Below are 26,801 nucleotides of genomic sequence, written 5' to 3' on the forward strand. Positions count from 1 at the left end.
TGCCAACGTGTGCTCTCTGGAGAAGTAGAAGTTTGCCATTGACAGCTGGATATGAGCAGTAGCACCTGGTATAATACACCCATATATATGATATTTATGATACACCTGGTGTAATACAACCCCCAACTTTGAGTGGATATATTTGAATATGGGGAAGTGGGATAGAGAAAATCTGGCAACAAGTCAGTTTGAAATAGTTTTGAAATAATTTTTTGTACATCAAATCCTGGGATTATGGTAAAATAGTGATTGTTTAACTAGTTTAACTAGTTAAAGTTCATTTAACTAGTTTTGGGTGTAGTGACCTTACCATTCTACTCACTTGTAACCAGTGTCCTCACCAGAAGCTGTGTCAGAGAAAGCCAAGTAGGGGCCAGGACTTACATTCTCCCTCCCTAACCCTCCCACCCCATAATAAGGCCCCCTCCCTGCCTGAGGTGGGGGTGGGGGAGTGTCAGAGGACTTCTAGTGGAGGAAGAGAATCAGGACTTCCTCCACCTCTCACCCCCCCATACAATGGGGAGCAGCAATGAGACACTCTGTCTCCTCACAGTCAGGAAGGTGTTGGTGGGGACCCAGTGGGGAGCCAGAACTCCCATCCGTATCCAGTGGTAACTCTTTCCAATTTATTTTATGAAGCTAGTATTACCCTGATTCCAAAACCAGACAAAGAGCATACAAAACAGAGAACTACAGACCAATACCCTTCATGAATATAGATGCAAAATTCTTAAAATATTAGCCAATAGAATTAAGCAGTATATTAGAAGAATTATAAACCATGAAAAAGTGGATTTGTTTCAGGGATGCAAAGATGGTTCACACTGAAAATCAATTAATGTAATCCACCAAATTGAAAGTCAAAGAAGAACAATCATATGAATCTATCAATGCAGAAAAAACAAAATTTGATACTCATTTGTGATTAAGAACTCTCAGAAAAATTGGCGTAGAAGGAAACTTCCTGAACTTGATAAAGAGCATCTATAAAAACTGTTGCAGCTAACATTGTATTAATATTTTCTGGTGAATACTTTCCCCCTGAGATGGGCAGCAAGGTAACCGATTCACCATAGTGCAGTAAGGAAGTACAGTAAAGCAAGAAAAGTAAATAAAAGTCATACAGATTGTAAAAGAAGAAATAAAACTGTCCGTAATTTGCAGATTATATGATTGACTACATAGAAAATCCTGAGGAATCCACAAAGCACCCCTAGAACTAATAAGTGAGTTCAGCAGGACACAGAATACGTGATAACACACACAAATCAGTCTTTTTCTATATCCAAGCAATGAGCTTGTGGATATAGAAATCTAAAACAATACCATTCATAGTTGCTCAAAAGAATGAGTTACTTAGATATAAATATAACAAATTATACACGATTTGTACATGGAAAACTATATAATGCTGATGAAAGAAATCAAAGATCTAAATAAATGGAGACCCACACTATGTTTAGAAATTGAAAGTCTCCAAAGAGTAAAGACATTGATTTTCCCCAAACTGATATACAAGTTTGGCATAGTTTCTATCAAAATTTCAGTCAGATTTTTATAGATAAAGACAAGATTATTCTAAAACTTATATGAAAAGGCAAAGGAAATAGAATAGTAAAAACCATTTTGAAAAAGAAAAATAAGGTGGGAGTGCATGGTTCAGTGAAACAGAGAATCCAGAAATAGCCCCACAAGGATTTGCTCAGCTAGAATTTGACAAAGATCAGTTCAAAGAATTTGCACAATCAGTTCAATGGAGGATGGATAACATTTTCAAAAAATGATACTGGAACATGGATATTCACAGGCAAAGGCTTACCAACTTTGACTTAAGTTTCACATTTTATACAAAAGTTAACTCACAGTGGATCATAGATTTAAATTGTAAAACAAGACTATAAAACTTTTAGAAGAAAATAGGAGAAAATCTTTGGTTTGGGGCATAGGCAAAGAGTTCTGAAATTTGACAACAAATGTTTGGTCCTTAAAAGGAAAAATTAAATAATCAGAGTCATCAAAATGAAACACCATTTCTCTACATAACATCCTGTAAAGAGGATGAAAAGACAAGTTATGAGCTAGGAGAAAATATTTGCATATTACATATGCAACAAAGGACTAGCATCTAAAACATATAATGAACTCTCAAAACTCAATAGTAAAAGAACAATCTAATAAGAATATACACAAAAGACATAAAGAGTTATTTTATCAAAAGGGATATAGTGATGGCAAAGAAACACATGAAGAGATGTTCAACATCATTAGCCGTTAGAGAAATACAAATTAAGACCACAATAGATATCTTTACACAGTCACCAGCATGGTTAAAATGAAAAATAGTGATACTGCTAAATGCTGGTGAGGATACAGAGAAACTGGATCACTCATATATTACTGCTGGGAATGTGGAATGCTATAGCCATTCTGGAAAACAGTTTGAAAGGCTGTTAAAAAACTAAACATGCAATTACTGTATGACCCAGCAATTGCTCTCCTTGGCATTTACCCAAGAGAAAAACAAATTCACACAAAAGCCTATACAGGAATGTTCCTAGAAACTTAATTTGTAATAGTCCTAAACTGGAAGCACCCCAGATGACCTTGGTCTGTGGAATACAATTTAGCAATAAAAAGGAACAAATTATTGAAACATGTGACAATAGACAATCTGATGAATCTCTAGAGAATTATGTTGCTTGAAAATAACCAACCCAAGAATGTTAATGCTGTATGATTCCATTCTTGAAATGACAGAATTATAGAGGTGGAGAACAGATGGACAGATTAGTGGTTAGAGGATGTTGGAATGTGTGGCTATAAAAGAATAATGCAAGGGATCCTTGTGATGGAACTGTTTTTGTATTTTCACTGCATATGTCAATGTCCTTGCTGTGATACTATACTAGAATTGTGCAAAATGCTACCAGTAGGGGTAATTGGGTAAAGGGTACAGGACATCTCTCTGTATTATTTCTTAACTTTATGTGAATCTAAAATTATATCAAAATAAAAAACTGTCAGGAAGCCACATAAAACCTAAGGATTGAGACACTGAATTTGTACAAGGTTTTATTAACAAAGGTCTATCACTAGAAGGCTCTTCCTACACAGCAGCAAAAATGGCCACCATGGCTGCTAGCCCACTTTCTCCCAGACTAATAACCCTGGAGGAAACAGGCCCTCCTCCTCAGTGGTACCAGCAGGTAGTCCTCAGGGGTTTGGGGTGGGAATAGTGGAGTGCTCACTGATGCCTGAGGGTCTGCTGAGTTGCTTCCGCTCTAGAACAAGGGCTTCCCTCATAGCTCAGTTGGTAAAGAATCGGCCTGCAATACAGGAGACCCCGGTTCGATTCCTAGGTCGGGAAGATCTCCTGGAGAAGACCCACTCCAGTATTCTTCACCTTCCCTTGTGGCTCAGCTGGTAAAGAATCCGCCTATAATGCAGAAGACCTGGGTTCAATCCCTGGGTTGGGAAGATCCCCTGGAGGAGGGAAAGGCTACCCACTCCAGTATTCTGGCCTGGAGAATTCCATGGACTATACAGTCCATGGGGTCACAAAGAGTCGGACACAACTGAGCGAGTTTCACTTTCAGAACAAGGTCTGGTATGACTGCAGCCTCTGGTCATGGCTTTCTTTCCTCTTTCAGAGGCTCGCTGCTGTTTTACTCTGCCCCCTTTGTCCCTGTTGGCCTTCGGACTTACGCTGCTTCGGTGAACCCGGTAAGTGGCAGCTTGGCTGCCTGGGAACCAGCCAGGTGGTTAGAGGCCTCCTTCTGGGTTCCCAGGCTCTAAGCCACCCTCAGAGTAAGGGCTTCCGTGCTTCCAGGGCACTCAGAGCCATCTCTCACTTGCTGAACAATCTCCAACCCAATCAAATGAAGTTAGGGGTTAAGAGGTTAGACTCCAAAATCTCTCAGACTCAGTTTCAGTTCCGGCTTTATCATTAATGATGTTGGATATTTTAAAATGTCTGTTCCCTCACTTGAAACATGATGTAATAATCACATTTACTATATGGAGATATTGTGAGATTTAAAATAATGCATGCACAGTGCCTTGCACATGATAAGTACTCGATACTTGATGAGGAAGTTGTCAGTGCTGATGGTGATGGTGATGATGGTGAATGTAGATGAGGAAACTGAGGTCCAGAAGGGAGGTGACTTTCTCAAGCAACAACACTAGTTGGTAGCAGAGTCTGGGTTAGAACCTGTCTCTTGATTCTGAGTCTAAGCATTTCTACTACACCATGGTGCTTCTCCAAACAGAAAAAACAGGTGGGGAGGACCAGGCCTGGCCCACTCAGGAAGCCCTAATTAATTGTTGCTGCCCAGAGGAGGCCTGGTTATGCAGCCCCCAGGATCCTGGATTCCTAATGTGGAGTCTGACCTTTTAAAACAGGTTGGCAGCAAAGCTGTCCTGATTACGGGCTGTGACTCGGGATTTGGGTTCTCCTTGGCCAAGCATCTGCATTCAGAAGGCTTCCTTGTGTTTGCTGGCTGCTTGATGAAGGTAAGAGATGAATCATTTTCATCATCATTGTTATTTTTTATAGGGTTTTAAAATTGCAGTCAAATACACATAGCATAAAATTTACCATCTTAACCATTTTTAAATGTATAGTTCAGTAATATTAAATATATTTACATCATCGTTCAATCATCACCTCCATCATCCTCATAACACTTTTCATCTTGTGAAACTGAAAGTCTATACCTAATATAAACAATTAACTGCCATTTTCCCCTCCCCTCCAGCCCCTGGTAATCACTATTACAGTTTCAGTCTTTATGGATTTGACTACTCTATGTACCAAATATAAGTGAACTCATGCAATATTTGTCTTTTTGTGACTGGCTTATGTCACTTGGCATAATGTCCTCAAAGTTCATCCATGCTGTAGCATATTACAGAATTTCCTTTTTAAGGCTGAGTAATATTCCATTTTATGTGTATATCATATTTTGTTTATCTGTTCATCTGTTGATGGACACTTGGGTTTCTTCCACATTTTGGCTATTGTAAATAATGCTGCTATGAACATGGGTGTACAGATATCTCAAGTTCCTGCTTTCAATTCTTTGGGGGTCTATACCCACAATTAGAATTACTAGATCATATGATGATTTTATCCTAAGTTGCCTGAGGAACTGCCATTCTGTTTTGCACAGTGATTGTACTATTTTACATTCCTACCAACAGTGCACAAGCGTTCTAATTTCTCTACATCCTTACCAATACTTGTTTTCTGTTTGTTTTTTTTTTCTGATAACACTCATCCTAAAGGGTGTGAGGTGGTACCTCATCATAGTTTTGATTTGCATTTCCCTCACAATTTTTGATGTTGAGCATCTTTTGATGTGCTTATTGGCCATTCATATATCTTCCTTGGAGAAATGTCTACTGAAGTCCTTTTTTAACAGAATGTTTTTGTTGTTGTTGTCTTAGGAGTTCTCTATATATTCTGGATATTAAGTCCTTACCAGATATGTGATTTGTAAATATTTTCTCCCACTCTTTGGGTTGCCTTTTTATTCTGTGGATACTGTCTTTTGATATACAAAATTTAAAAATTTTTATGAAGTCCAATTTACCTATTTTTAGTTTTGTTACCTGTACATTTGGTGTCATATCCCAAGACATCATTGCCAAATTCAGTGTCATGAAGTTTTGCCCTGTGTTTTCTTCTAAGAATTTTATTGTTTTGGGTCTTACATACATGCAGGTTTTTGATCCATTTTGAATTAATTTTTGTGTATGGTATTAGGTAAGGGTCCAATTTCATTCTTTTACATGTGGATATCTGGTTTTCCCAGCAGCATTTGTTGAAAAGAGTCCTTTCCCCTTTGAGTGGTCAAGGCACCCTTGCCAAAAATCATTTGACCATATATATTAGGGTTTATTTATGGCTCTCTATTTTATTCCATTGATCCATATGTCTGTCTTTATGCCAATACTAGGCTTTTTTGTAGCTTTGTAGTAAGTGTCAACATCAGTGAGTCTGAGTCCTCCAGTTTTGTTTGCTTTTCTGAGATTGTTTGGCTATTTGGAATCCCTTGGGATTCCCCATGAATTTTAGGATGGGTTTTTCTATTTCTGTAAAAAACAGAATCATTAAGATTTTGACAGGTGTTCGATTAGATCTTAGATTGCTTTGAGTAGTACTGACGTTTTAACAATATTAAGTCATCTGATTCACGAACCCAGGATGTGTTCCCATTTATCTCTATTATCTTTCATTTCATTCATAAATGTTTCGTAGTTTTCATAGTACAAGTCTTTCACCTTCTTGGTTAATTTAATTCCTAAGTATTTTATTCTTTTTTGATGCTATTGTCAATGAAGTTGTTTTTGTAATTTCCTTTTTAGGTCATTCATTGTTTATGTATAGGAATGTACCTGACTTTTGTGTGTTGATTTTTGTCCTGCTACTTTGTTGAATTCATTTTTGAGTTCCAACAGGGTTATATTTTTGTGGAATCTTTAGGGTTTTCTACATGTAAGATCATATCATCTGCAAGCAAATTGTTTTATTTCTTCTTTCCAGTTTGGATATCTTTCATTTCTTTTTCTTGCCTAATTGCTACAACTTCCAGTAATATAGAATAATATTCAGTAATATTGAATAGAAGTGGTTAGATTGGCCAAAATTGACTGCAGTTTACCATCCACGCATTCTCTTGGAAGTTGTAAGCCTTAACAGATTATAGATTCTAACAGACAAGTTACATCAGACAGATTTTGCAAGTGCACTGTCTAGGTGAAGAGACAGATTCCTTGTGCTTCCTACTCTGCCATCTTCCCAGAATCTTACTTCAAGCTATGTATTTAATATCCGTACTGCCCAGAACCCGGGCCAGTGTTTGTGGTTGGTTTTAATTGCTTTGCCAACAACTGGCTCATCTGTTGCTTAAAACAGCTGATATCTTTTCCATTCTCTTCAGTGTCCCTTATTCTTCATAGCTTCATTCATTCATTCATTTGTCAAATGCTAATGATGTGTCTGACACTTTGTTAGGTGCTGAAGAAGAGTAAGACCTGATGTCTGTCCCCAAGGAGCATTGTCCAGTGATTGGACAGTCATGCACAGACACAGCTAGAAGAATTAGAGTGGAGAGTGTTCTCAGTGTTGTGCAAAGAATGGTTAATGAGAATACATAGAAGGAAGGGGGGCTTCCCAGGTGGAGCTAGTGGTTAAGAACCTGCCTGCCCATGTAGGAGACGGAGGAGACGCAAGGAAAGGATTGATTCTGGCATGACAGAAGGGGTGACATTTGTTCTGGGCCATGGAGAATAAATAATACTGTCGTAAATGGAGACTGAGAGGAATGACCAGTCAGACAGAAGGAATAACCTAACCATATGCTTGGAAGCATGAAGCTCCACCGGGACTCATAAAGTAGAATTTAGGGGGCATGAAAGGAAGCACTGGGACATGAAGTTGCAAAAGTAATTAGGAGACAGTCATGCAACCATTACCACCATCCATTTTTAGAACATTTCCTACTTTCAAAAATTTCCCTCTTGATTATTTGCACACCTGTCCACTCCTCCCTCTAGTCTTAGGTAGCCACAGATTTCTGTCTCTTTAAATTTGCCCTTCTGGACTATTCAAATAAATAGAATCATACAATAAATAGTCTTTTGTGCCAGGTTTATTTTACTTAGCATACTGTGTTTGAGATTCATCCAATTGTAGACTGTATCAGTAGTTCATTCCTTTTTACTATTGATTTGTATTTTAGTGTATGAATATGCTACATTAAAGGCTTTCTGATGGCTCAGCGGGTAAAGAATCTGCCTGCAATGCAGGAGACACAGGTTCAATCCCTGGGTTGGGAAGATCCTCTAGAGAAGGAAATGGCAACTCACTCTGGTATTCTTGCCTGGAAAACCCAATGGACAGAGAAGCCTGGCGGGCTACAGTCCAAAGGGTCGCAAAGAGTCAGACACAACTAAACATGCAGGCACGGCATATGCTACATTAAAAATTTTACTAATTGATAAATATCTGGATAAAAGTATTTGAACTTTTGGCCTTTATGAATAACGTTGCTGTGAATATTCACATACATGTCTCCATGTAGATGTATTTTTACCTGGTTCCTTTTAATGGAATTTGGACACCAACATCTGGGTATTAGATGTGCTTGTTGCTAATGGGGCATTGCTGCTCCTTGATTGCCTCAGTGGCCAAAGCTGGAATGTGTATATAATCATACACACATTTATATATTCATATACTGTATCTATCTCCTACATACATTTCCTATCAATATTACACATACACATACACAATTCTTAAGGTTGTCCTGACTTATTCCAATTCATCACAGTAGCATTCTTCCTGCTTCCCTCATTCCATATTTCTTTCTTCTTTTCCTGTAGTTAGAATGCTGACTCCCAACTATGTGGATATATATTAACTAATTTAGTTAATCCTACAACACATACACAAATGCTTCAGAATTGCTACATGCATACACTACAAACAGCAAACCTACTAAGTTGTTGTGTCCGTTTGTATCCTATGAGAAGCAGGTGCCAAAATAGGGTTAGATGTATCAAGGAATTGATTTAGGAAATGCCTGTAATGGCTAAAGGGAATGGAGCAGGAAGAGTCAGGGAAGTCCTTTAGACTGCCATGCAGGTCTTTGAAAAGAAATTGGAAGGAAAAGGATTAGGTTGGCAGAGCTCAGACTGCAGAACAGTCTGAGAGTCTCAGCTGGGATGATGAGGAGTCCCCAGGCAAAAGTTATTTGTTAGAGGAGACCTGCCTGAACTATCCTGCCAGCTATTATCCTAATTCTAATTGCCCTCCCATCTCTGCAAATTTTATATATAATAGATGAAATTAATAACCCGTCTCTCACAGTAAAAACTATAGGACACCAATGATATTGAAGCTATGAATATACAGACTATGAAGACCTGAGCTTCGACTCCTATATAATTCCCACATCGGAACTAAAGCCAGGAGAACTGCAACTGTTAGAAGTAGATAATCGAGTAGTACTACCAATAGAAATAACAATCCGAATGCTAGTTTCATCAGAAGACATGCTACACTCATGAGCCGTACCCTCTCTAGGACTAAAAACGGACGCAATCCCAGGTCGCCTGAACCAAACAACCCTTATATCATGCCTCGGGCAGGAATGGCCCAGTAGCTTCCTATCATGCTTGGTCATTGGCTGAGAGCAGTCTAGGCACACGTGGCCGTAGCCATGGCACTCCTGCTGAAGTAGATCTGAAGGTGCAGCAACATGAGAGCTTCCCTTAGCTGCCCCACAGCAGGCTATCCTGAAGGGAAGCCTGCTCTGGTCACCACAGTGTAGCCTAAGATTTCTTTAAGTGTTTTTTAATCTGTTGATCAAAGGTATACAAAGTACTGTGTTTAAAAGTTACTTGGATTAATTAATATTATTATTAAATCGGAGTAGGAAATGGCAACCCACTCCAGTATTCTTGCCTGGAAAATCCCACAGACAAACAAGCCTGCCGGACGACAGTTCATAGGGTCACAAAGAGTCAGACACGACTGAGCGACTGAGCATATATACATACATTATTATATTATTTATTTGAAAAATAGTTTGATTCATTTATTTGTATTTTGTTCCTCCCTATTCTTCTTGATTTATTTAGTTTTAGAAGACTCAGACATTAACAAGAATCTAAAGCGAAAATTATATAAAAAGGTAAACTCAAAGGAATGTTACTCCACCACCTCCTATTTTTTCTACTCTATTCTTTCATTTCCACCTTCACAAATGTTTGCAAACTGTATGCACTCTTTTTTACCTAAAAAATTTACTGATATATCTTGGAAACCACCCCATGTGAGTTCACAGAGATCTTTTCCACTTTTTTTAAACAGCATTGCAGTACTCCATTGTGTGGGTGGACCACAGTTTACTCCAACAGTTTCCTATATATTTACTAACATAGTTTTTTCCAATATTTTGCAACTATAAATAATGCCATGATGAAGAACTTTGTGAATAGGTATTTTTTCACTATCGTTGGAAGTTTATCTTTAGGGTAAGTTCCTAGGAGTGAGATGACTCTTCAGTCAAAGGGTTAATGAAATATGTCATCATTTTAAAAGATATCCCCCAATTTCCTATCATAGGGGTTGTGTAATTTTACATTCCCACCAGTAATGTATGAAAATACCTGTTTCTACATACTTTCACCAATAAGAGTATGCTTTAAACTTCTGATTTTTGCCAATCTGACAGATGAGAAATGTATCTCAGTTTAGTTTTAATTTGTATTTCTTTTACTGTGAGTGCTTCTCTTGCTGGTCTTTAAAGTCATGACCCAGAAGTTGCACTAATGGCGCCTATGCTCTCTATTGGCCAGAGCCTAGTCACATGGCCTGCCTGGCTGCTACGGAGGCTGGTAAATGTAGTCGTTATTCTGAAACAATATGTACCCTGCTTTAAGTCAGGGGTTTTACTGCTATAGAGGAAGGGAAGAATGGGTATTAAGGACAACTCACTGTCTCTGTTCAGTGGATGAAACATTTTTCTTCATTTTGAAGGCAGCAGGAACCCTGGGAAAGAATTTTTTTCACTAGATTTAATATCTATAAAACAATATCCATGCAATGTAAAAATTTCAATAACATAGCAAGTACAGATAATAATTTGTATTGTCATGGTTTGAACATATTTCCAGAGCAGAGAAGAATTTGTCCTTTCAATGTTTATTTCTTTTGAATTTTGAAAGTAGTATATATTCATAATAGATTCAAACAATATAGAAGTGTGTGATATAAAAAAGTAAAGCCTTTTCATTTCAGTTGTCTTGCCCTACCTGTGTGCACCTGGGTATGCGTGCTCAGTCATGTCCGACTCTGTGCAACCCCATGGTAACTGCAATCCATTTGTGCCCTTTATTTCTCACTTTTGTTATTATAAACAAAGCCACAGTGAATAGCCTAGTACTTGTCTTTGCAGGCTTTCATTAGTAATTGTTAGAAAAAATTTCTAGATGTGAAAGTGCTAGGTGGAAAGATTCTAGAATTTATTCAAATCTGCCAGATTGCTCTCTGTAAAAGCTATACCAGTGCTACTCCCTCTAATGGTGAAGGAAGGGCTCAGAATGCCTCTGATAGGGCTTTTATCAGGGAATGCCAGCAGTCTGTCTCTTGACACATCCATTGGTTACTTTTCAGGCCATTATCATACTCAAACCATCAGCAGCTTTGACTAAACAAACCACTCTTGCTTATAACGCTTTATTTCTTGATTTCATGGACACCCTGCTCTCTAGGTTTTTGTTCATCTCCTCTGCTGGCTTCCCCTTTGGCTCATTTTGTGATATCACAGTGCCCCAGTCTTGCTCCTCTTGTCTCCGTGTTTCTGATATATGTGATAGATGCTCACGTGTAACACATGCGTGTCCTCACCTTCTGCCTGGAGGTGCTAGGCCAGCTGACAGTAAAATGCTGAGAAACCATGAAACCTTTCTGCTGGGATTAGCCTATGACCTGCTTCAGTGTTGTAATAAATTGAGATAAAAGAGGTTGGAAGTTCAGAGAGGGTAGTTAGAGTGCTGGTATATTTTCCCTCTGGTCTCAAGTAAAACAAGGTGAGGAGAGCTGACCTTCTGTGCCTTGGTGATTAGAGGTCACAAAATGGTGTGTTAATGTTTACCAAAACAAGTCTAAAAGCCCCCAGATGAGGCCAGAGTGGCTCATCTGGAAGCAGAACAAACATACCCCCTATGAGAGAGGGTTGTCCTTCTACCCAACCAGGACCCTGCTGCCTGGATGTGGACGGTGGGAGAGCTGCCTGGAGACACCTTAAGGGTATGAGATGCAGTGAGACTCCTGAGAGGGTGTGTGTGAGATCCCAGACAAAGCGGTGTCCCACTGAAGCCCGGGCTGAGGGAAGAGACACCTCTGGAGAGGAGGGAGCGGTCCAGTGGAGGGATCTCTGTGGAAATCACAAAAGTGTCCCAGGAAGGGAGGGCCAGCTCTGGTGCGTCTGCTGTCCCAGGGCACCAGGAGCAGATGACCATGGCACCCTCTGCCTCGCAGAAGACTATGGTCTCACCCTTTCATTGGCCAGTCCCTGCATCCAAGTCTGAAAGGGTCAGAGATTAAGGAACAGGAGACAAGGACGAGCTCGAAAATAGTGAGACACCCAGCTTCCAGCCCTGCTAGTTGGCACCCCACTCCCACACCCCTACCCTGCCAGGCCTGGGTCAAGGCAGGCTCTAAGCTGGATATAAGTTTGAGGGTTTGGGCATTCAAGCCAGGCTGTACTGGAGTTAGTGGATCAGTAGACTGAACCGGACTCTCTGTCAAAACAAAAAAGTTCTCTGTTAATCTGGGAATGAGTGCAAAAGTTATCAGACAAGACTGGTAAAAAGTTACAAGTCTGCCTGAATTTTCATCCAGGGGTGGAAAAAATAGCTTACAGATGAAGTTTAAAGGGATAACGAAAGAAATGGGTTTATCAAGAAACTGGTTACACAGGCACCAACACTGAAGGACCAAATGCTTGTCCCTAAGCAGCAAGACAAATGTGGACACACACACAAACCCTGGGGCGAGGAGGTGGAATGACCCGGACAGTACAGCCTGGGCCCTGGGACAGGAGGATCCAGAAGGGGACAGACTGCCAAGGACTGCGGGCTGTGGGCTGAGGGGGTTGGCAAAAGGCTCCTTTGAACAGCCGGAGGCCAACCTACAATCAGGGAAGCACGACGTGGAGGCTGCTCAGAGGCCGATGAAGACATGGGGTGGCGGGTGGGGGTGGCTTCAGGAGAAAGTTGGAGGGTGGAGCTTCTCTCCTGGGGACCGGAATTCTGAGCTGGAAGCTGTGGTTTTCTCTGTGAGATGGCTCTTGGCTGTCAAGCAGCCAAACTATGTTCCTGTGGGCACCCTAACCTGGATTGGGGGCCACCCTAACCCAGAGTGGGGTGGGGTTCCCCCCCAGGGACTGCAGGGGCATTGGCTTGATGCTGGCGAGAGGCACAGGAGAGGGTGTGGGGTTCAAGAGTTGTTGCGTGATGGTGGCAGGGTTAACAGAGGTCAGAGGAGGAAGGGCACCCAGTGCCTGGTCATCTCAGCTGGAATCGTTCTGTTGGAGCAGACATCAGCAGCCCTCGGAAACTTGGGCCACGCGGACTCTATCCTGAGGGGCTTTTGAGGAACCCGATACAAAGACTGAATTAAAACAAGATAGGTGTTTTCCTGATGCCCATCTGCCGACCGTGGCAAAGAGAGGTGTGTGTGGGCAGCCCCTCCAGCCTCTGGACTTGAAGACGGCATCCGGGCAGTTCTTCTCTGGTGGACCCCGGGGGGGCGGCAGTAGGTGTTCAGGCCTGTCTGCTCCCCTCCCGTGGAGCTGGAGCACCATGTCGATTAGGAAGAACCGGCACATCCAGGGGTCCTCAGGGCCAAGTCTTGGGCAAACCAAGCCTCATCCTGGCTGCTCTGTGCAGAGGTGACTCTGATGTATCTGTGTTCCTGGTGCCAGGCAGGGCAGAGGCTCAGGGAACCATGCCCTGAGTCTTCCAGGGCCTCTGGGGAGGCTCCCTGGAGAAGTTGACAGTTTAGGGGTGGAAGAGATATTAGAGGGGGGTCAGCCTGATGTCCTGCCTGATGCCTGAGTTTTCTCTGTACCATGTTCTCCATCCCATCCAGACAGATCTCACGTCCACCCTTATTGCCTGAACGCCTCCAGGGTAGCCCATGCCATCTCCAGACTGTGAGAATCACTCTTCGTTTTGAGCTGAATTTGACTTTCCTGCCCTGATTCTGTTTTCCAGGCTGCACAGGACAAGTGGGCCCCCTCACCATCCTGTTCTCCCAAGTCCTCTCCAGAGAGATTATCCTCTCCAGACCTCTCCAGCACTGGTGGTCCAACGTGATAGAGAGCCTTCCCCATCCTCCCCTAGGTCCCTCTGACATTGCATGATGTAGGTTCTTCAGGCCTGAGGTTAGGGGCCTCCTGGTTCAAACCACTGATGACACTCTTGTAGAGAACTTTCCACCACAGCCATCCTCATGGCCTGCTCTGGCCTTGCCGAGGATGTTTGTTTCAGTACCAGATGTAGCCCAGGCCAGCCCTCGGCCGAGTGACTTTTCTCAGTGGTCCACGGAACAGTGAGGCATCTCTCCATCCCTTCATCTTCTGGCAGCTACTCTTGTCCTCTCCTAAGATGCATCACTGTTCCATGGACCACTGAGAAAAGTCACTGCCAGTCAAATTATGACTGACAGTGTCTCGTTTTCACATTGATTGTAGCTCATCCCTATGGTGAAAAAGTGTGTGTCATAGAATATAGGCAGTATGGTAGTACACCCTGCTCTGGATGGGAGGACTAATGAGATAATGCATTTCAAACAGCATAGTGTGCAGCACAGTAAACAATAAATGATGTCTGCTTGATTCAGATCCTGCATCTGCTCACCGCTGCCCCCAAGCAGGCCCTTGCCTGACTCTCCAGCCTTACATCCCACCACTTCCTCTACCTCTGCTGTGCCTTCAGTGGCTTATGATAGGACCAGAGTTGTCTTCTTCCGGAAGTGCCTGGTCCCCGGGTCCCCCTCTGGTTCATGTCTTCAGCTGGCACTGCTTTTGGGGGACCTTCCCTGCCCACCCCACTTTCTGTGCAGCCTCCTGCCTCCCACAAGCTTTCATGCAGCAGGGTTGCCCAGTCTTGTCTGCTCACATATCTGCCTCCTTCCTTAAAACGTGACTCTTTGAGAACAGAGGCTGTTATTTATTTTCACGTCTGTGTAATTGGCACAGTGCTTGAACATGATAGAGACCCAAGACATGAGTGCTGAGTGAATGACACTTTTCTCTTGTTTAATAATACTTGAAGTTGCATAGTGCTTTGTCATTTAGCAAGGTTTTTTTTTAAAGCGATTTCCTCATGCCGTTAACCTGAGCAGGTCACTGCAGGTGGCAATGCCCTTGAAAATAGCGGTGTCTGGAAAAACTGGGCCCCTCTTAAGGGATGCACCTGAGTGCACAGAGCCTAGTTTGTGACCCAACTGCAGTTACAGTCTGGCTCTGGTCTCTGGTCAAGGTGGTGTGACTGGCTCTTGGCTTAGAACAGAGGTGACCAACTGGCAGCCTGCTGGTCACATGCAGCTGTGGGTGTGCTTTGGCATGCAGTGGCTCTTTTTTTTTAAGGGTAATTTTTCTAACACTTGAAACATTAGGAGATCCTAGTTACTAGCTTAAAAATCTAAGCGTCTGGCAGCCCTGGGATTGCATACCCACATGGACAACAGCTGGCAGGGTGAGAGGGCGTGTGCTCTGTTCCTGAGCCCCACTCTCCCCACTGTCTGATCCCCACATGCCTGGCCCCGGTTCTTTACTGGGTTTGTGACCTCTGCTGGGAGACAGCATCCTGCCAGGGGGCTTTGGGGACTTGTGTCTGAGGCACTTAGTTTGGTGTTTGATGTGCCACCACGCTCAGGGGTTGACCAGAACCATTTACTGGTGAAGCAGGTCCGGGTGGGTCCCCAAAGACTACTGCTTGCGGCTGTTAATAAGCTGTGCGCAAGCCCCAGGCTTTGGTTGGGACTGGAGGCAGTTCCCTGCCTTGGCACTGGTCCTCATCCCACAGGTTGGGTGGGAAGGAGGCGGGTGCAGCAGCTCCTCTCTTCTCCCCAGGACAAAGGGAATGATGGGGTCAAAGAGCTGGACAACATGAAGAGTGATCGCTTAAGAACTGTCCAGCTCAACGTCTGCAAAAGCGAAGAGGTGGATAAAGCGGCGGAGGTCATCCGCTTGAGCCTGGAGGACCCTGAGAAAGGTAAGGGCGCCTTTGGGCAGTGGGGGTGGCACCTGGGCTGGCCGTTCTGAAGGGACCCTCCCCAAACACCCCCTTCAATATGCTAACATCCTGCCAAAAGACAGCTTTCTCTCATTGGGGCTCTTCTTCCTGCTGCACAGTGGAGGAAATAGGTTAAATTTCACACCGCACTGAGGCCGTACAGACCAACCCAGCCAACCTTCACTGAGTGCAAGCTCTGGGTGCTGGGCTGATGCTGGGGACACAAAGATGGCCAAGACACAGCCCCTGACCCCAGGGACCTCACAGTTACTGAGGAGTTGACCCAGATGATCTCCATATCCCCTCTCGGAGTGCAACACGGGACAGAGGGACATAGCCTGGTCTTGGGGTGGGCTGGGGGAGGGTCAGCCAGGGCAGATTGGCAGAGCGCAGAACGGGCATTCCAAGTGGGAGGGAGAGCGTGAACAGTGGTGGGGAGCACACAGGCTGTGCCGAGGGGCAGCCAATCAGGGTCAGGCTGGTGGTTGTTGGCAGCACATGAGGTCAGGCAGGGAGGTCGTGCAAGGCTTGGGGCCAGGTGAAGGAGCGTGGCTGCTCTCTTGAGGGCGAGGGGAGCCACTGAAGGGGCTTTGCTATGAGGAATGACCTGCTCAGACTTGTAGTCTGGGGACGGTGGTGGCAGCGTGGAGGGGGGCTTAAAGGGAGAGCGTGAGTGTAAGCCTCCTGAATTAGGGCACTGGGTGTTGGAAAGAGGAGGCACCAGATTCAAGGAGTACTGCGGAGACAGAGCTGGCTGGACTTTGTGTGTGGGGGTGAGGGAGAGGCGAGAGGTCTGTATCCTGGACCCCTGCTGCCCCAAACTGGAGGAGCAGCCGAGGGATGGGAGATGCTGAAATGCCTGTGCACACACCCCCTTCCCCGGAAGTCTGTGGGCTGGAAATCAGGTGTGCATGGTTGGAAGTGAGACTAGGAGTGGAGGAGATGCGAGGAGGGACTCCTGGGGAACAGAAGCAACTTGGGGCCAGAGAAGAGAAAGACAACTGTCAGAGAGGTTTGGTACAGTGCCCCAGAAGCTAAAGGAACAGAAAGTTGGGGGCCCATCGCCAACAGGGTCACATGCTGCAGAAAATTCCATAACGTAAGAACTCAAGTGCCCTCCCGGTCCAGCCCACGGAGGACCTTGGTGGGAGAGGCTCCGTCGTAAAGCAGAAGGGAGGGGACACGGCTCCTGGAGAACACAGCAGGATGGTGCTGCATTCTTGTTGCGTCGCTTCTTCCAGGACATTTACCTTCGAGCTTCCTGTCAGCCCAGGCGAAAAGGGGGTACCTTATTCAACTCTCTGCCATCCTGCAGAGTGGGGTGGGGCAGCTCTCCTGAGCTGTTACTTCAGTCGGTGGTAGGGAGCAGGCAAGTGGGTGGGTGACCTGGACCAGTGCTGGCTGCTCTGCTGAGCATTTATCAGTCAAGGGGAGATGCTGTCATCCCCCATCAGTGACCCCAGGGACTCCCGTGCTGTGCGGCTTTCAGAGAAGCTGTCACTGATACATCACCTTGTGAGCCCAGGGCCACCCCCACCCCCACAGCAGGCCAGTCCTAGGCCCCTCTGCTCTCTGAGGAGAGGCCCGTGAGTTCCCGAAATCACTGAACATCTGTTTAGTAATGAACAGGCAGAGCCAGGACTCCTGCCCCATTAAGCAAAGGCAGAATGGGTCCCACTGGGATAATTACCAGCTTGGAAGGTACAGCCTGCCTCGCCCCTTGGTGGTAAATCCTCCTCCTGCCCGCCTTCCCTGGGCTGCCTTCATAAACGATTAGGCCGGAAAACAGCTGCAGTCAGCACCATAAACCAACTTCATCCCAGCCTGTGGGTTTGTGGTGATAAAATGGCCATGGAAAGGAAGGGTCAGGGTAGACCTGAGCACAGAACAGGGCTGCAGTGGGGTTGGGGGCTGTGCACTGGTCCTTGTTGTCCTCAGCCACCAAGACAGAATCAACTCTATCCCAATACTAGTCTGCCCAGTTAGCCTAACTGGGAGAATCAGGGATAACCCTGGGCACCCTCCTGCCCTTGGATTGGGCTCAAATCCCAGCATCAACCCTGGTGCAGAAAACTTTCCCTGTTCCTTTTTTCCACATGACGCATTCTTGCAAGGGTTGTTAAACCACTCACCATCATCTGTTTTTTGGAAAAAAAGATTTGAAGATTTTTTAGATCTGAAAAAGAAAAGAAATCTGTGGCTGCCCAGGTCTCTCCTCTTCCCTTCCTTCTTCCCGCCCCGCCCCCCCTCCCCACCAACCCCTCATGGAGGTCTTTTACTGGGCTGTTGTTGTTTAGTCACTGAGTTGTGTCAGACTCTTTTGCGACCCCCCTGGGCTCCACCCCTGAACTCTAGCCCACCAGGCTCCTCTGTCCATGGGATTTCCCAAGCAAGAATGCTGGAGTGGGTTGCCATTTCTTTCTCCAGGGGATCTTTCTGACCCAGGGCTTAACCCCTCCTCTTCTGCATTGACAGGCAGATTCTTTACCACAGAGCCACCATAGACGCCTCCTTTTTCTGGGTTGCTGCTGCTAAGTCGCTTCAGTCGTGTCCGACTCTGTGCAACCCCATAGACGGCACCCCACCAGGCTCCACCATCCCTGGGATTCTCCAGGCAAGAATACTGGAGTGGGTTGCCATTTCCTTCTCCAGTGCATGAAAGGGAAAAGTGGAAGTGAAGTCGCTCAGTCGTGTCCGACTCTTAGCGATCCCATAGACTGTAGCCTACCAGGCTCCTCCATCCATGGGATTTTCCAGGCAAGAGTACTGGAGTGGGGTGCCATTGCCTTCTCCGTTTCTGGGTTAAACAGTGCAAATTCCCCACCTCCTTCTCCTGCAATACTGTCGTTGACCACCAGGTGGCGCCCTCCCTGAGCTTGCAGACCAGTTCAGTTCAGTTCGGTTCAGTCGCTCAGTTGTGTCTGACTCTTTGCGACCCCATGAACCGCAGCACGCCAGTCCTGCCTTCCCTAAGCCTGTGGCCACTTTTGACTCACTCCACCCATCCACCTCGACTTCCCAGGTGGCACTAGTGGTAAAGAACCCGCCTGCCAATGCAGGAGACATAAAAGACACGGGCTCGATCCCTGGGTCGGGAAGATCCCCTGGAAAAGGAAATGGTAACCCATCCAGTATTCTTGCCTAGAGAATCCCACGGACAGAGGAGCCTGGCGGGCTACAGTCCATGGGTCGCAAAGAGTCGGACACGACTGAAGTGACTTAGCACACACACGCACACCCATCCACCTCGGCAGGAACCTTCCAGGAGACAGTCCATTCTTCCACCCCCACCCCCAACTCCCCCAGCGTGGAAGGCACATTTTGATGGCGAGCCATCACATTTTGATGGCGAGTTTGATGCCCTTCACCCTGGCTCAGTGGAACAGTTGCTGCCAAAGCCAGGAGAGCCAGTGGTGGTGGTAAGATGAAGGGGATTGTCAGGTTAGAGCTGGGGAGCCTTCTGCCACCAGCCCCTTTGCTCCCCCACAGGGCCCTGAGGGACTGGCCATCCAGAGCCTGTGACCAGCCCCTCCTCCACCACTATAGGGAAAGGCCGAGCAAGTGGACCAACATGCAGGCTGGGGACATGGCCTGATCTTGAAACCACCCCTTACCTTGCATTCAGTAAACATTTATTGAGTGCCTACTGTATGTTTGGTAGTGTGCTGAGCACCTGAAAGGGTATGAGCTGGCAGAGGAAGTTTGTAGTTGGGCAAAATGGAAGTTAGTGGCTTCACAGAAGGACCTGTGAGGATCGGTTATAACACTAGGGACATTTTGCCATGGACAGGGAGGTCCCTACATCTGGGGCGTACTCAGTCTGGGAGTGAGAAGGCTGCAATTGCTCTGGGCTCAGCCTCTTACTAGTGGTGTGAGGTTGGGCTTGTACCTTCAACCATGTGGCCCTCACGGTGCCCCTCTGTGAGGCTCACACCTCGACCCAACCACAAGCAGGAGCACTTCAACAGAAGCTGCTCTCAGGCTGCGGGTCAGGGTGGCTGAGCAGAGTCAGGACACAGTGGAGGCAGGAGGGGCCATGATATCAGAGGAGTGGCAGACTGTCCAGGCTCAGGGAGGGCAGAGTCCTTGGCGGGGAGTGGATGACAAGTGTGGGAAAGGAGGCTTGCACATCCCACTCCAAAGGGAAGCAGAGGAGCAGGAAGTGGCTGACTGAGAAGGAAAGCCTGGTGGAGCAGCTCGGATCAGGATGGAGGAGGAGAGAGACTGACAAGGGGACTTGGAGAGCTTCTCCAACAACAGGGACCCAAACTAATGCTGTGGACACCGGAAAGAAGGCAGCGATTCTAGTGATCCAGCAGAAGAAGCCAACAGCAGCACGGGATTAAGGGCGAGAGCTATGTCCTCACGCAGACCTGGGTCCTACGCCATCCTATCCACCGGTTAGCTGGGTGATGTTGAACAAGCTGCTTAACCTCTCTGAGCCTCAGTTGCTTCATCTGGACATGGGACAATTCAGTATCTATTGATTGGTTGTAAGGATCAGGTGAATGAATGAATACAAAGTGCTTAGTTCAGGACCCAGCAGCCATCCTTTTGATCCTTCTCGGTAATGTGAAAGTACTCATGACTCATTATATGGGGGAGAAATGAAGGGGTTGGAGGAGTCGAAGATGACAGGGAAACTATTAGCAAAGCAGGCTTGAGCACTTGGTGGTTAGTTAGGGTGAGTTGGGGACCTGTAGGACCTTCAGATGAAAATGACCATCAGGAGGAGGAGGTGGGGCTGGGAGAGCCATGACTCTCGAGGGGTGCATGGGAACAGTTACTCAGAGGTGGCAATGGGGTGGTTACAGGAAGGCAGCTGTCACCCAGACCAGCAGGAAGGCTGTGAGTCTATTCAGAATGTTGACCGAGGACTGCAGGAATCTCCTGGGTGCACAGACTTGTTACTTATCACATCATCCGAGCTGTAATCCAGGGGCATTGTGCTTCTACAGATCAAATTCAGTTAACCTTTTTTCATATCAGAGTCATATGTAATTAATTTTTAGGTGGATAAGAGGGCGGTATGTATTTTATGTCATTTATACTGTCCATATGAATCAAACACAAAGCAGCTGGAAACTTTCATGACCATAAAGAAGATGAGGCTGCCTAAGCATCGCGTGCCACCCCATGACAGTTGCTCTAGGACAGGGTCCTGGAGGACAGGTGGAAGAAGGGGGTCAGGGGAGATTAAGGTGGTGTGTGGGTGTCAGTAGTGCTCACACCGGGGGCAGGTTGAGGCCAGAGAAGATGGCAGGGAATGAAGGTTGAAGAGATTTCCCTAGCAAGGGGATGCCCTGGACACCCTGGAGCAGTGTGGGGCTGGGACCCAGACTGTCAGGAAAATGGGAAACTGGAGAGTGTAGCTCATGTTCTCAGAAGCCTGGCCATGGAGGGAAGAAGAGCAGATAGTGGTGTGAGGGGACAGCATGATTAAGAGAAAGTTCTTTGGGATATGAAACATGGTATTGATATTTAAATTCATTCATTCACCTGACTGGAGAAGGCGATGGCACCCCACTTCAGTACTCTTGCCTGGAAAATCCCATGGATGGAGGAGCCTGGTGGGCTGCAGTCCATGGGGTCGTGAAGAGTCGGACAGGACTGAGCAACTTCATTTTCATTTTTCACTTTCATGCATTGGAGAAGGAAATGGCAACCCACTGCAGTGTTCTTGCCTGGAGAATCCCAGGGACGGCGGAGGCTGGTGGGCTGCTGTCTGTGGGGTCGCACAGAGGTGGACACGACTGAAGTGACTTAGCAGCAGCAGCAGCATTCACCTGATAAACATTTACTGAGCATCTAATGTGTACACTGTTGAAGGGAGGGAAGCATGGACAGGAGAGGAGTGAAAGTTGCATAAAAAGAAGGATGGATGGCTCATGATGTGGAATCCAGTGAGGGTGAAGTGTCGGCTTTGACAATTGGTGAGAGGCCTCCTGCTCCTCCTGGGAAGAGGAAGGGGCAGTGACACCCAGAGGAAGGTCTGCAGGGGGTCGGGGGTGGAGGGGAGTGGCTGCATCACTGTGAGGTCACTCATGAGAGCTGAGGGCGTGGCTTTGGCTTGGTAACCATGGGGAGTGGAGGTGAGAGCTCATGAGCACTTTGTTAACCGGCAATTTCCTTTCTCTAATAAATGCTGTTAATTCTCCATAATTGAAGGAGAAAGCACAAGAGGTCAGCTGACAAAGCTTTAATTTGGGTAACATGGAAGGAAAGCAGTTAGAGACCAATTACTCTTGTCATTTACACAAACTCACTTCCATGATTAACTGAGGTGAAGCAGGCCAAAGTTCCCACAGGAGGGAACAGCCTCTAGAAGGCAGCTCTGCCGGAGCCTACATCTTGGGAAGGAGCACTTTCATGGCCCCGGGAGACTAAACCCTGAGGGTTTCCACAAAGAAGAGTCAGGGCCTGGGTGTCCTGAGGTTCCAGCGTGTCCGTCCAGTCCTTGCACCTGAATAAACAGAACTCAGAGGGGGCCCTGCTGCACAAGGCTGCCCCTCACTATCTCGTCCCTCACTGTCTCTTGACCCTCACTGTCTCATCTCAGTTCAGCTCTGCCCTGGCCTCAATGGTCCCACTGAAGCCAGGCTTCCCTCTCAGGTGTTCTGTCTCCCTACCCGTGAGAGTAATTATCAGACTAAGTGGACTCGGATGATCTTTCAAGTTGGTCTTGCAGGAAACACAGCCCAAGTACACTCAGGGAGTTTGCTCTGACCACGTACTAAGGCCCGTGGGATCACACCAGGCTGAGGGGTCTTTGCTACCTGCAAAGACCAGGTGTGTTCAGTGTTCATATTGATGACTGATGACATATTGATAGCTGACCACATGACATCCAGCCCATAGTGCGTGGCTCAGAGGGGAGATCAGAGGATGGAGCATCTCAGAGGGGAGTCAGACTGGGGCCTGACCTGACATCAAGTCTTGGCTGAGCCTCTGACTTGCTGTGAGACCTTGGATGCTATGTCCCCTCTCTGGTTCTCCAGAGAGGACTTGGCCTGGATGACTCCTGAGGTTCCCCTGGTTTCTGGCAAGAGGGAGAAGACAAGCAAAGGCTCAGAGGCAGGTCTGAATAAACAGGTGCAGGGTGCAGGATGAGACTGGAGGGTAGAAATGAGTAAGGGGGGGGGGCTCCGGGCTGGGGGCGCCAGCAGGGCTGGGTCATGATGGATCAGAGAGTGGCTGCAGGCAGAAGCGAAATGAGAATTGGAAACTGTAGACTGAAGGGAGGTCACAGCCGGCACTTTAGACCTTTCTATCTCTGGTTATTCCTGGGTGTCTCTAGAACATGTCTTGAGAGCCTTGGACAAGAAGCTGCCAAGTTATGGGGAAAAGGAATGAAAGTGGGTAGGAGGATGGGCTGCAGGTTGTTGGGTGATACCTGAGGCTGAGCCTCGTGGTGACCCAGTTCTGTCTCCTCTGGTGCAGGCTTGTGGGGCCTGGTTAACAATGCGGGCATCTCAACGTTTGGAGACGTGGAGTTCACCAGCATGGAGACCTACAAGGAGATGGCAGAAGTGAACCTCTGGGGCACTGTTCGGGTGACGAAAGCCTTTCTCCCCCTCATCCGGAGGGCAAAAGGTAAGGTGGAAGGGGACCTTCTTCCTGCCCCCTGGACCTGCTCTACCTTTTCATCTTTGCTCAGAATGGTAATAGGTCTCAGCAGACCCACTACCCACCACCATCACTGGCTGAGCCCATAAACCCCAGGGGCGACACAGGGCCTGTGGATGGTGGCCAGTGGGTGGAAAGGGATGTGTGGTTTTCAGACAGTAGAGCAGGTAAGAGGTCAGCATTCTACATCAAAGGCTAAAAGATTATAGCAGTAATCCTAATCTGAGAACTTAATCTAGACAAATAACCACCCTTGTGCACAGAGCGCTGTGTATACATCACGTACTGACAGAGGTGTGCTTAAGTAAATGTTTGTATATCCATCCTGTGGGTTACTATGCCATAGTTTAAAAATGAGACAATTGTGGTAGTAGTTGAAAATAATAATAATCAAGATTAGAAACTGGCAAAACAGACAAAATGCCCAAACCACGTTAGGTAGCCAAATGTAAGCAAACCACCTAAGAAGTCCCAGACTCACATTTTCTCCCTAGAGTAGCAAATGATATGGCAAAAAAGGGAAGATCCATTCCCTCTGTCCCAGTGACCCAGCAGTGACAGGAGGGGCCCAGAGAGCAGCTGTGGGGTTTTTGAAGAAAACGCCAACCTTTCAGCGACTTCCAAGTTGGAGGTTTCTGGAAGGTGTCTCCCCATAGTGCCCTGGTGGGGCCATGCCTTGACTTCCTGGGGGCACACCCAGGGCAAGGGGGTCTGTGGTCTGCCTGGCCTTCCGGGGAAGGCCGGATGGGCTCCTCCTCCACCCACTGCTCCAGGGCAGGGAGAGGCTGTGTCAACTCCTAGCGCCCCCAGGCTGGGCCTGTGGGAGAGCTTCTCCAGGTCCCCACTCTCCCCTAGTGCCTGAGACTCCGCTCAGGTTATTGTCGTAGACCTGAAGGCATGTTTGGAACCCTGCCCCTGCCTGCTTGGCAACAGAGCCAGGCCAGGTAATAACAGTTTGGGGTTACTGGCAATAGGAGAATACGGCAAGACAGCTGTTGCCCTTTATCTTGTGCCCTCCTGCTCTGCAAGCCTTCTTCTCTTTTCTCCTTCCCTGTCCTGCTTGGGCCCACCTGGCTACCCAGGAAATACCAGGGATGCTGATGCTGATGTGTGGACCTGAGCTGGCCTCCACTATAAACAAGAAAGCCCCCTGACCCTGGGTGGTTCAGAAGGCTGAGCCCCAGCCACGCAGGCTGCAAAAGAGGTCTCGGGCCAAGAGGCCGGGTTGTAACCAGGCCTCCGGAAACACGCCAGGCCCCAGGCCCCCTGCAGGGAGGGCCCCATGAGCAGGTGTTTGCCGTCTTCCTCTACAGGCCGCGTTGTTAACATCAGCAGCATAATGGGCCGCATGGCCAATGTGGCCCGCTCCCCATACTGCATCACCAAGTTTGGGGTGGAGGCTTTCTCTGACTGCCTGCGCTACGAGATGCACCCGCTGGGAGTGAAGGTCAGCGTGGTGGAACCCGGCAACTTCATCGCCGCCACCAGCCTCTACGGAGGCACTGAGCACATCAAGGCCATCGCCAACAAGATGTGGGAGGAGCTGCCTGAGGTGGTGCGCCAGGACTACGGCAGAAAGTACTTCGATGAGAAGGTCGCCAGGATGGAGAGCTACTGCGCCAGCGGCTCCACAGACACCTCCCCTGTCATCAAGGCTGTGACCCACGCCCTGACCGCCGTCACTCCCTACACTCGCTACCACCCCATGGACTACTACTGGTGGCTGCGGATGCAGATCATGACCCACTTCCCCGGAGCCATCTCCGACAGGATCTATATTCACTGACAAGTTTTGCACTGGCCTCTGCTGGGGGGAGCCCTGGGTGTGGGGGAAGAGGATGGAGGGAGGGAGGGGAAGGGGCTTGCGCTATCACCTCTTGATGTCTCACTGGAGGATTAGCCCCATCCCAGGAGGACCCACTGCCAGTCTGAGCATTAACTAGAGCAGGTAGCCCAGCCCAATTTGCATACCCAGTGAATGGCTCAGGCCTTCTCATTTGGGGTGCAGAGTGGTGGGCAGGGCCCCCAAACCTCAGGGCAAACATGGTGCATCTGTCTTTCTGGAGTTGATTTTAAACAGAAATTTTAGATAGATATCTTTAGGTTAACAACAGATTTATTATAAAATAGAATCCAAATCCTTTATATTTTAAAGCCAAACACCAGTTGAAAAAATAAATCTCATTTGAGCCTTAAACCAGCCTCATAAGTTAAAAGGACGGTTTTTTTTTTCTTTTGTACATGAAGCATTTTTGGCCCAAAGAGGATACGTGAATTGCCCTTTTATTGCTTATAAGTCAATTTTGCTTATATTGATTTCTATAAAATATAAAAGTCCAAGGTGTGTGTTCCTGCCACTGCTGTAGAAATGTTTCACGTTTTATGTTCTGGGGCAGCTTTTCACGTTTTATGTTCCTGGGTGGCTCTGGGGCCAGTCATTGGAGGACCCGTGATGAGCTCTGTACCCTCCTTGCCTGAGCCGTGCACACCACGTGCCCACCGTGCACCTCTCTGCATGTCCTTGGTGTTGCTGTGTGTAGCCTGCAGCCAGTGATTCAGAGCTGAGTGAAGGGAGTGGCAACATTCTGGAGATTTACATTTAAGATTTCTCCAGCCTGTTTTAGGACAAACATGTGGAGGTGCTCAATGGCTAAGAGGTAGTTTGTTTCTAGTTTGGATCTGCTTGGTTCTGCCTAGAGTGGGATGCATGTTGATGGGGCATCCTTGGAAGGAGCTGTGATATATATATAGGATGGGCACTGTGGCATATTCTCCCCTGGGTGGGTCCAGGTTCCCTGTCTCATGTGGTGCTTGCACACACACACACGCACCTGTTCTATGGCACTCCAGCGTGGCCTTCATTGACAGCTCACCTTCCTGCTATGGCCTTTATTTTTAATTAAGCCAGGTCACTGATAAGTAGAGTTTCTGTTATCACTTCTTGGGTTGGCTTTGAAAGCTAAGCTCATAGTATCCCTGAAATTGTTCAGAACCTGCATGTTTGGACCAGAACCAGGCAACACCCTTCTCTAGGTAGCTGCAGACCTTGAGACAGGGCCCTGAGTTCCAGCCCTGCAAATCATACCAGCCCTTCTGCCTCGCCCTGAAAGGGCCAGGCCTGCCGCTAGAGGGCGCCCTGCCTCCTTCACAGCCGGAATGGCCTCAGCTCCCGATTTGGGAGCCTCCACCCAAGCATGAGGTCTCAAAGGGCTGCTGCTCCCCACGTTGGAAGCACTCCAAGCGCAAAGACACAAAGCCCCTTTAGAAACAGTGTTCCTGCTCTTCTAGTAGTTTCCTGGATTAAACATGGAGTCTGGTTCCAGAAGAAGGCAGGACCTGGGCAGCTGGAACCTGCC

The 26,801-nt window shown here is 47.0% G+C and overlaps 1 protein-coding gene across 13 annotated transcripts in view; it reads left to right on the top strand.

Moving 5' to 3' along the window:
- The window catches only part of BDH1 (3-hydroxybutyrate dehydrogenase 1), a 35,903-nt gene extending 10,261 nt beyond the window's left edge, over positions 1–25,642 (top strand). For all 13 annotated transcript variants that reach the window (XM_081571464.1, XM_081571462.1, XM_081571459.1 and 10 more), the window contains 5 exons: positions 3,651–3,723; positions 4,405–4,515; positions 15,657–15,798; positions 23,260–23,412; positions 24,759–25,642. In XM_081571464.1, coding sequence (XP_081427590.1) covers positions 3,651–3,723; positions 4,405–4,515; positions 15,657–15,798; positions 23,260–23,412; positions 24,759–25,231 — 952 coding nt within the window. In that variant the 3' untranslated portion in view covers positions 25,232–25,642. The remainder of the gene's footprint in view (positions 1–3,650; positions 3,724–4,404; positions 4,516–15,656; positions 15,799–23,259; positions 23,413–24,758) is intronic.
- Positions 25,643–26,801: the final 1,159 nt, after the last annotated feature.

Source organism: Giraffa tippelskirchi, chromosome 2 (assembly GCF_054371585.1).
Source record: "Giraffa tippelskirchi isolate mGirTip1 chromosome 2, T2T-mGirTip1v1.2.pri, whole genome shotgun sequence".
NCBI lineage: Eukaryota > Metazoa > Chordata > Mammalia > Artiodactyla > Giraffidae > Giraffa > Giraffa tippelskirchi.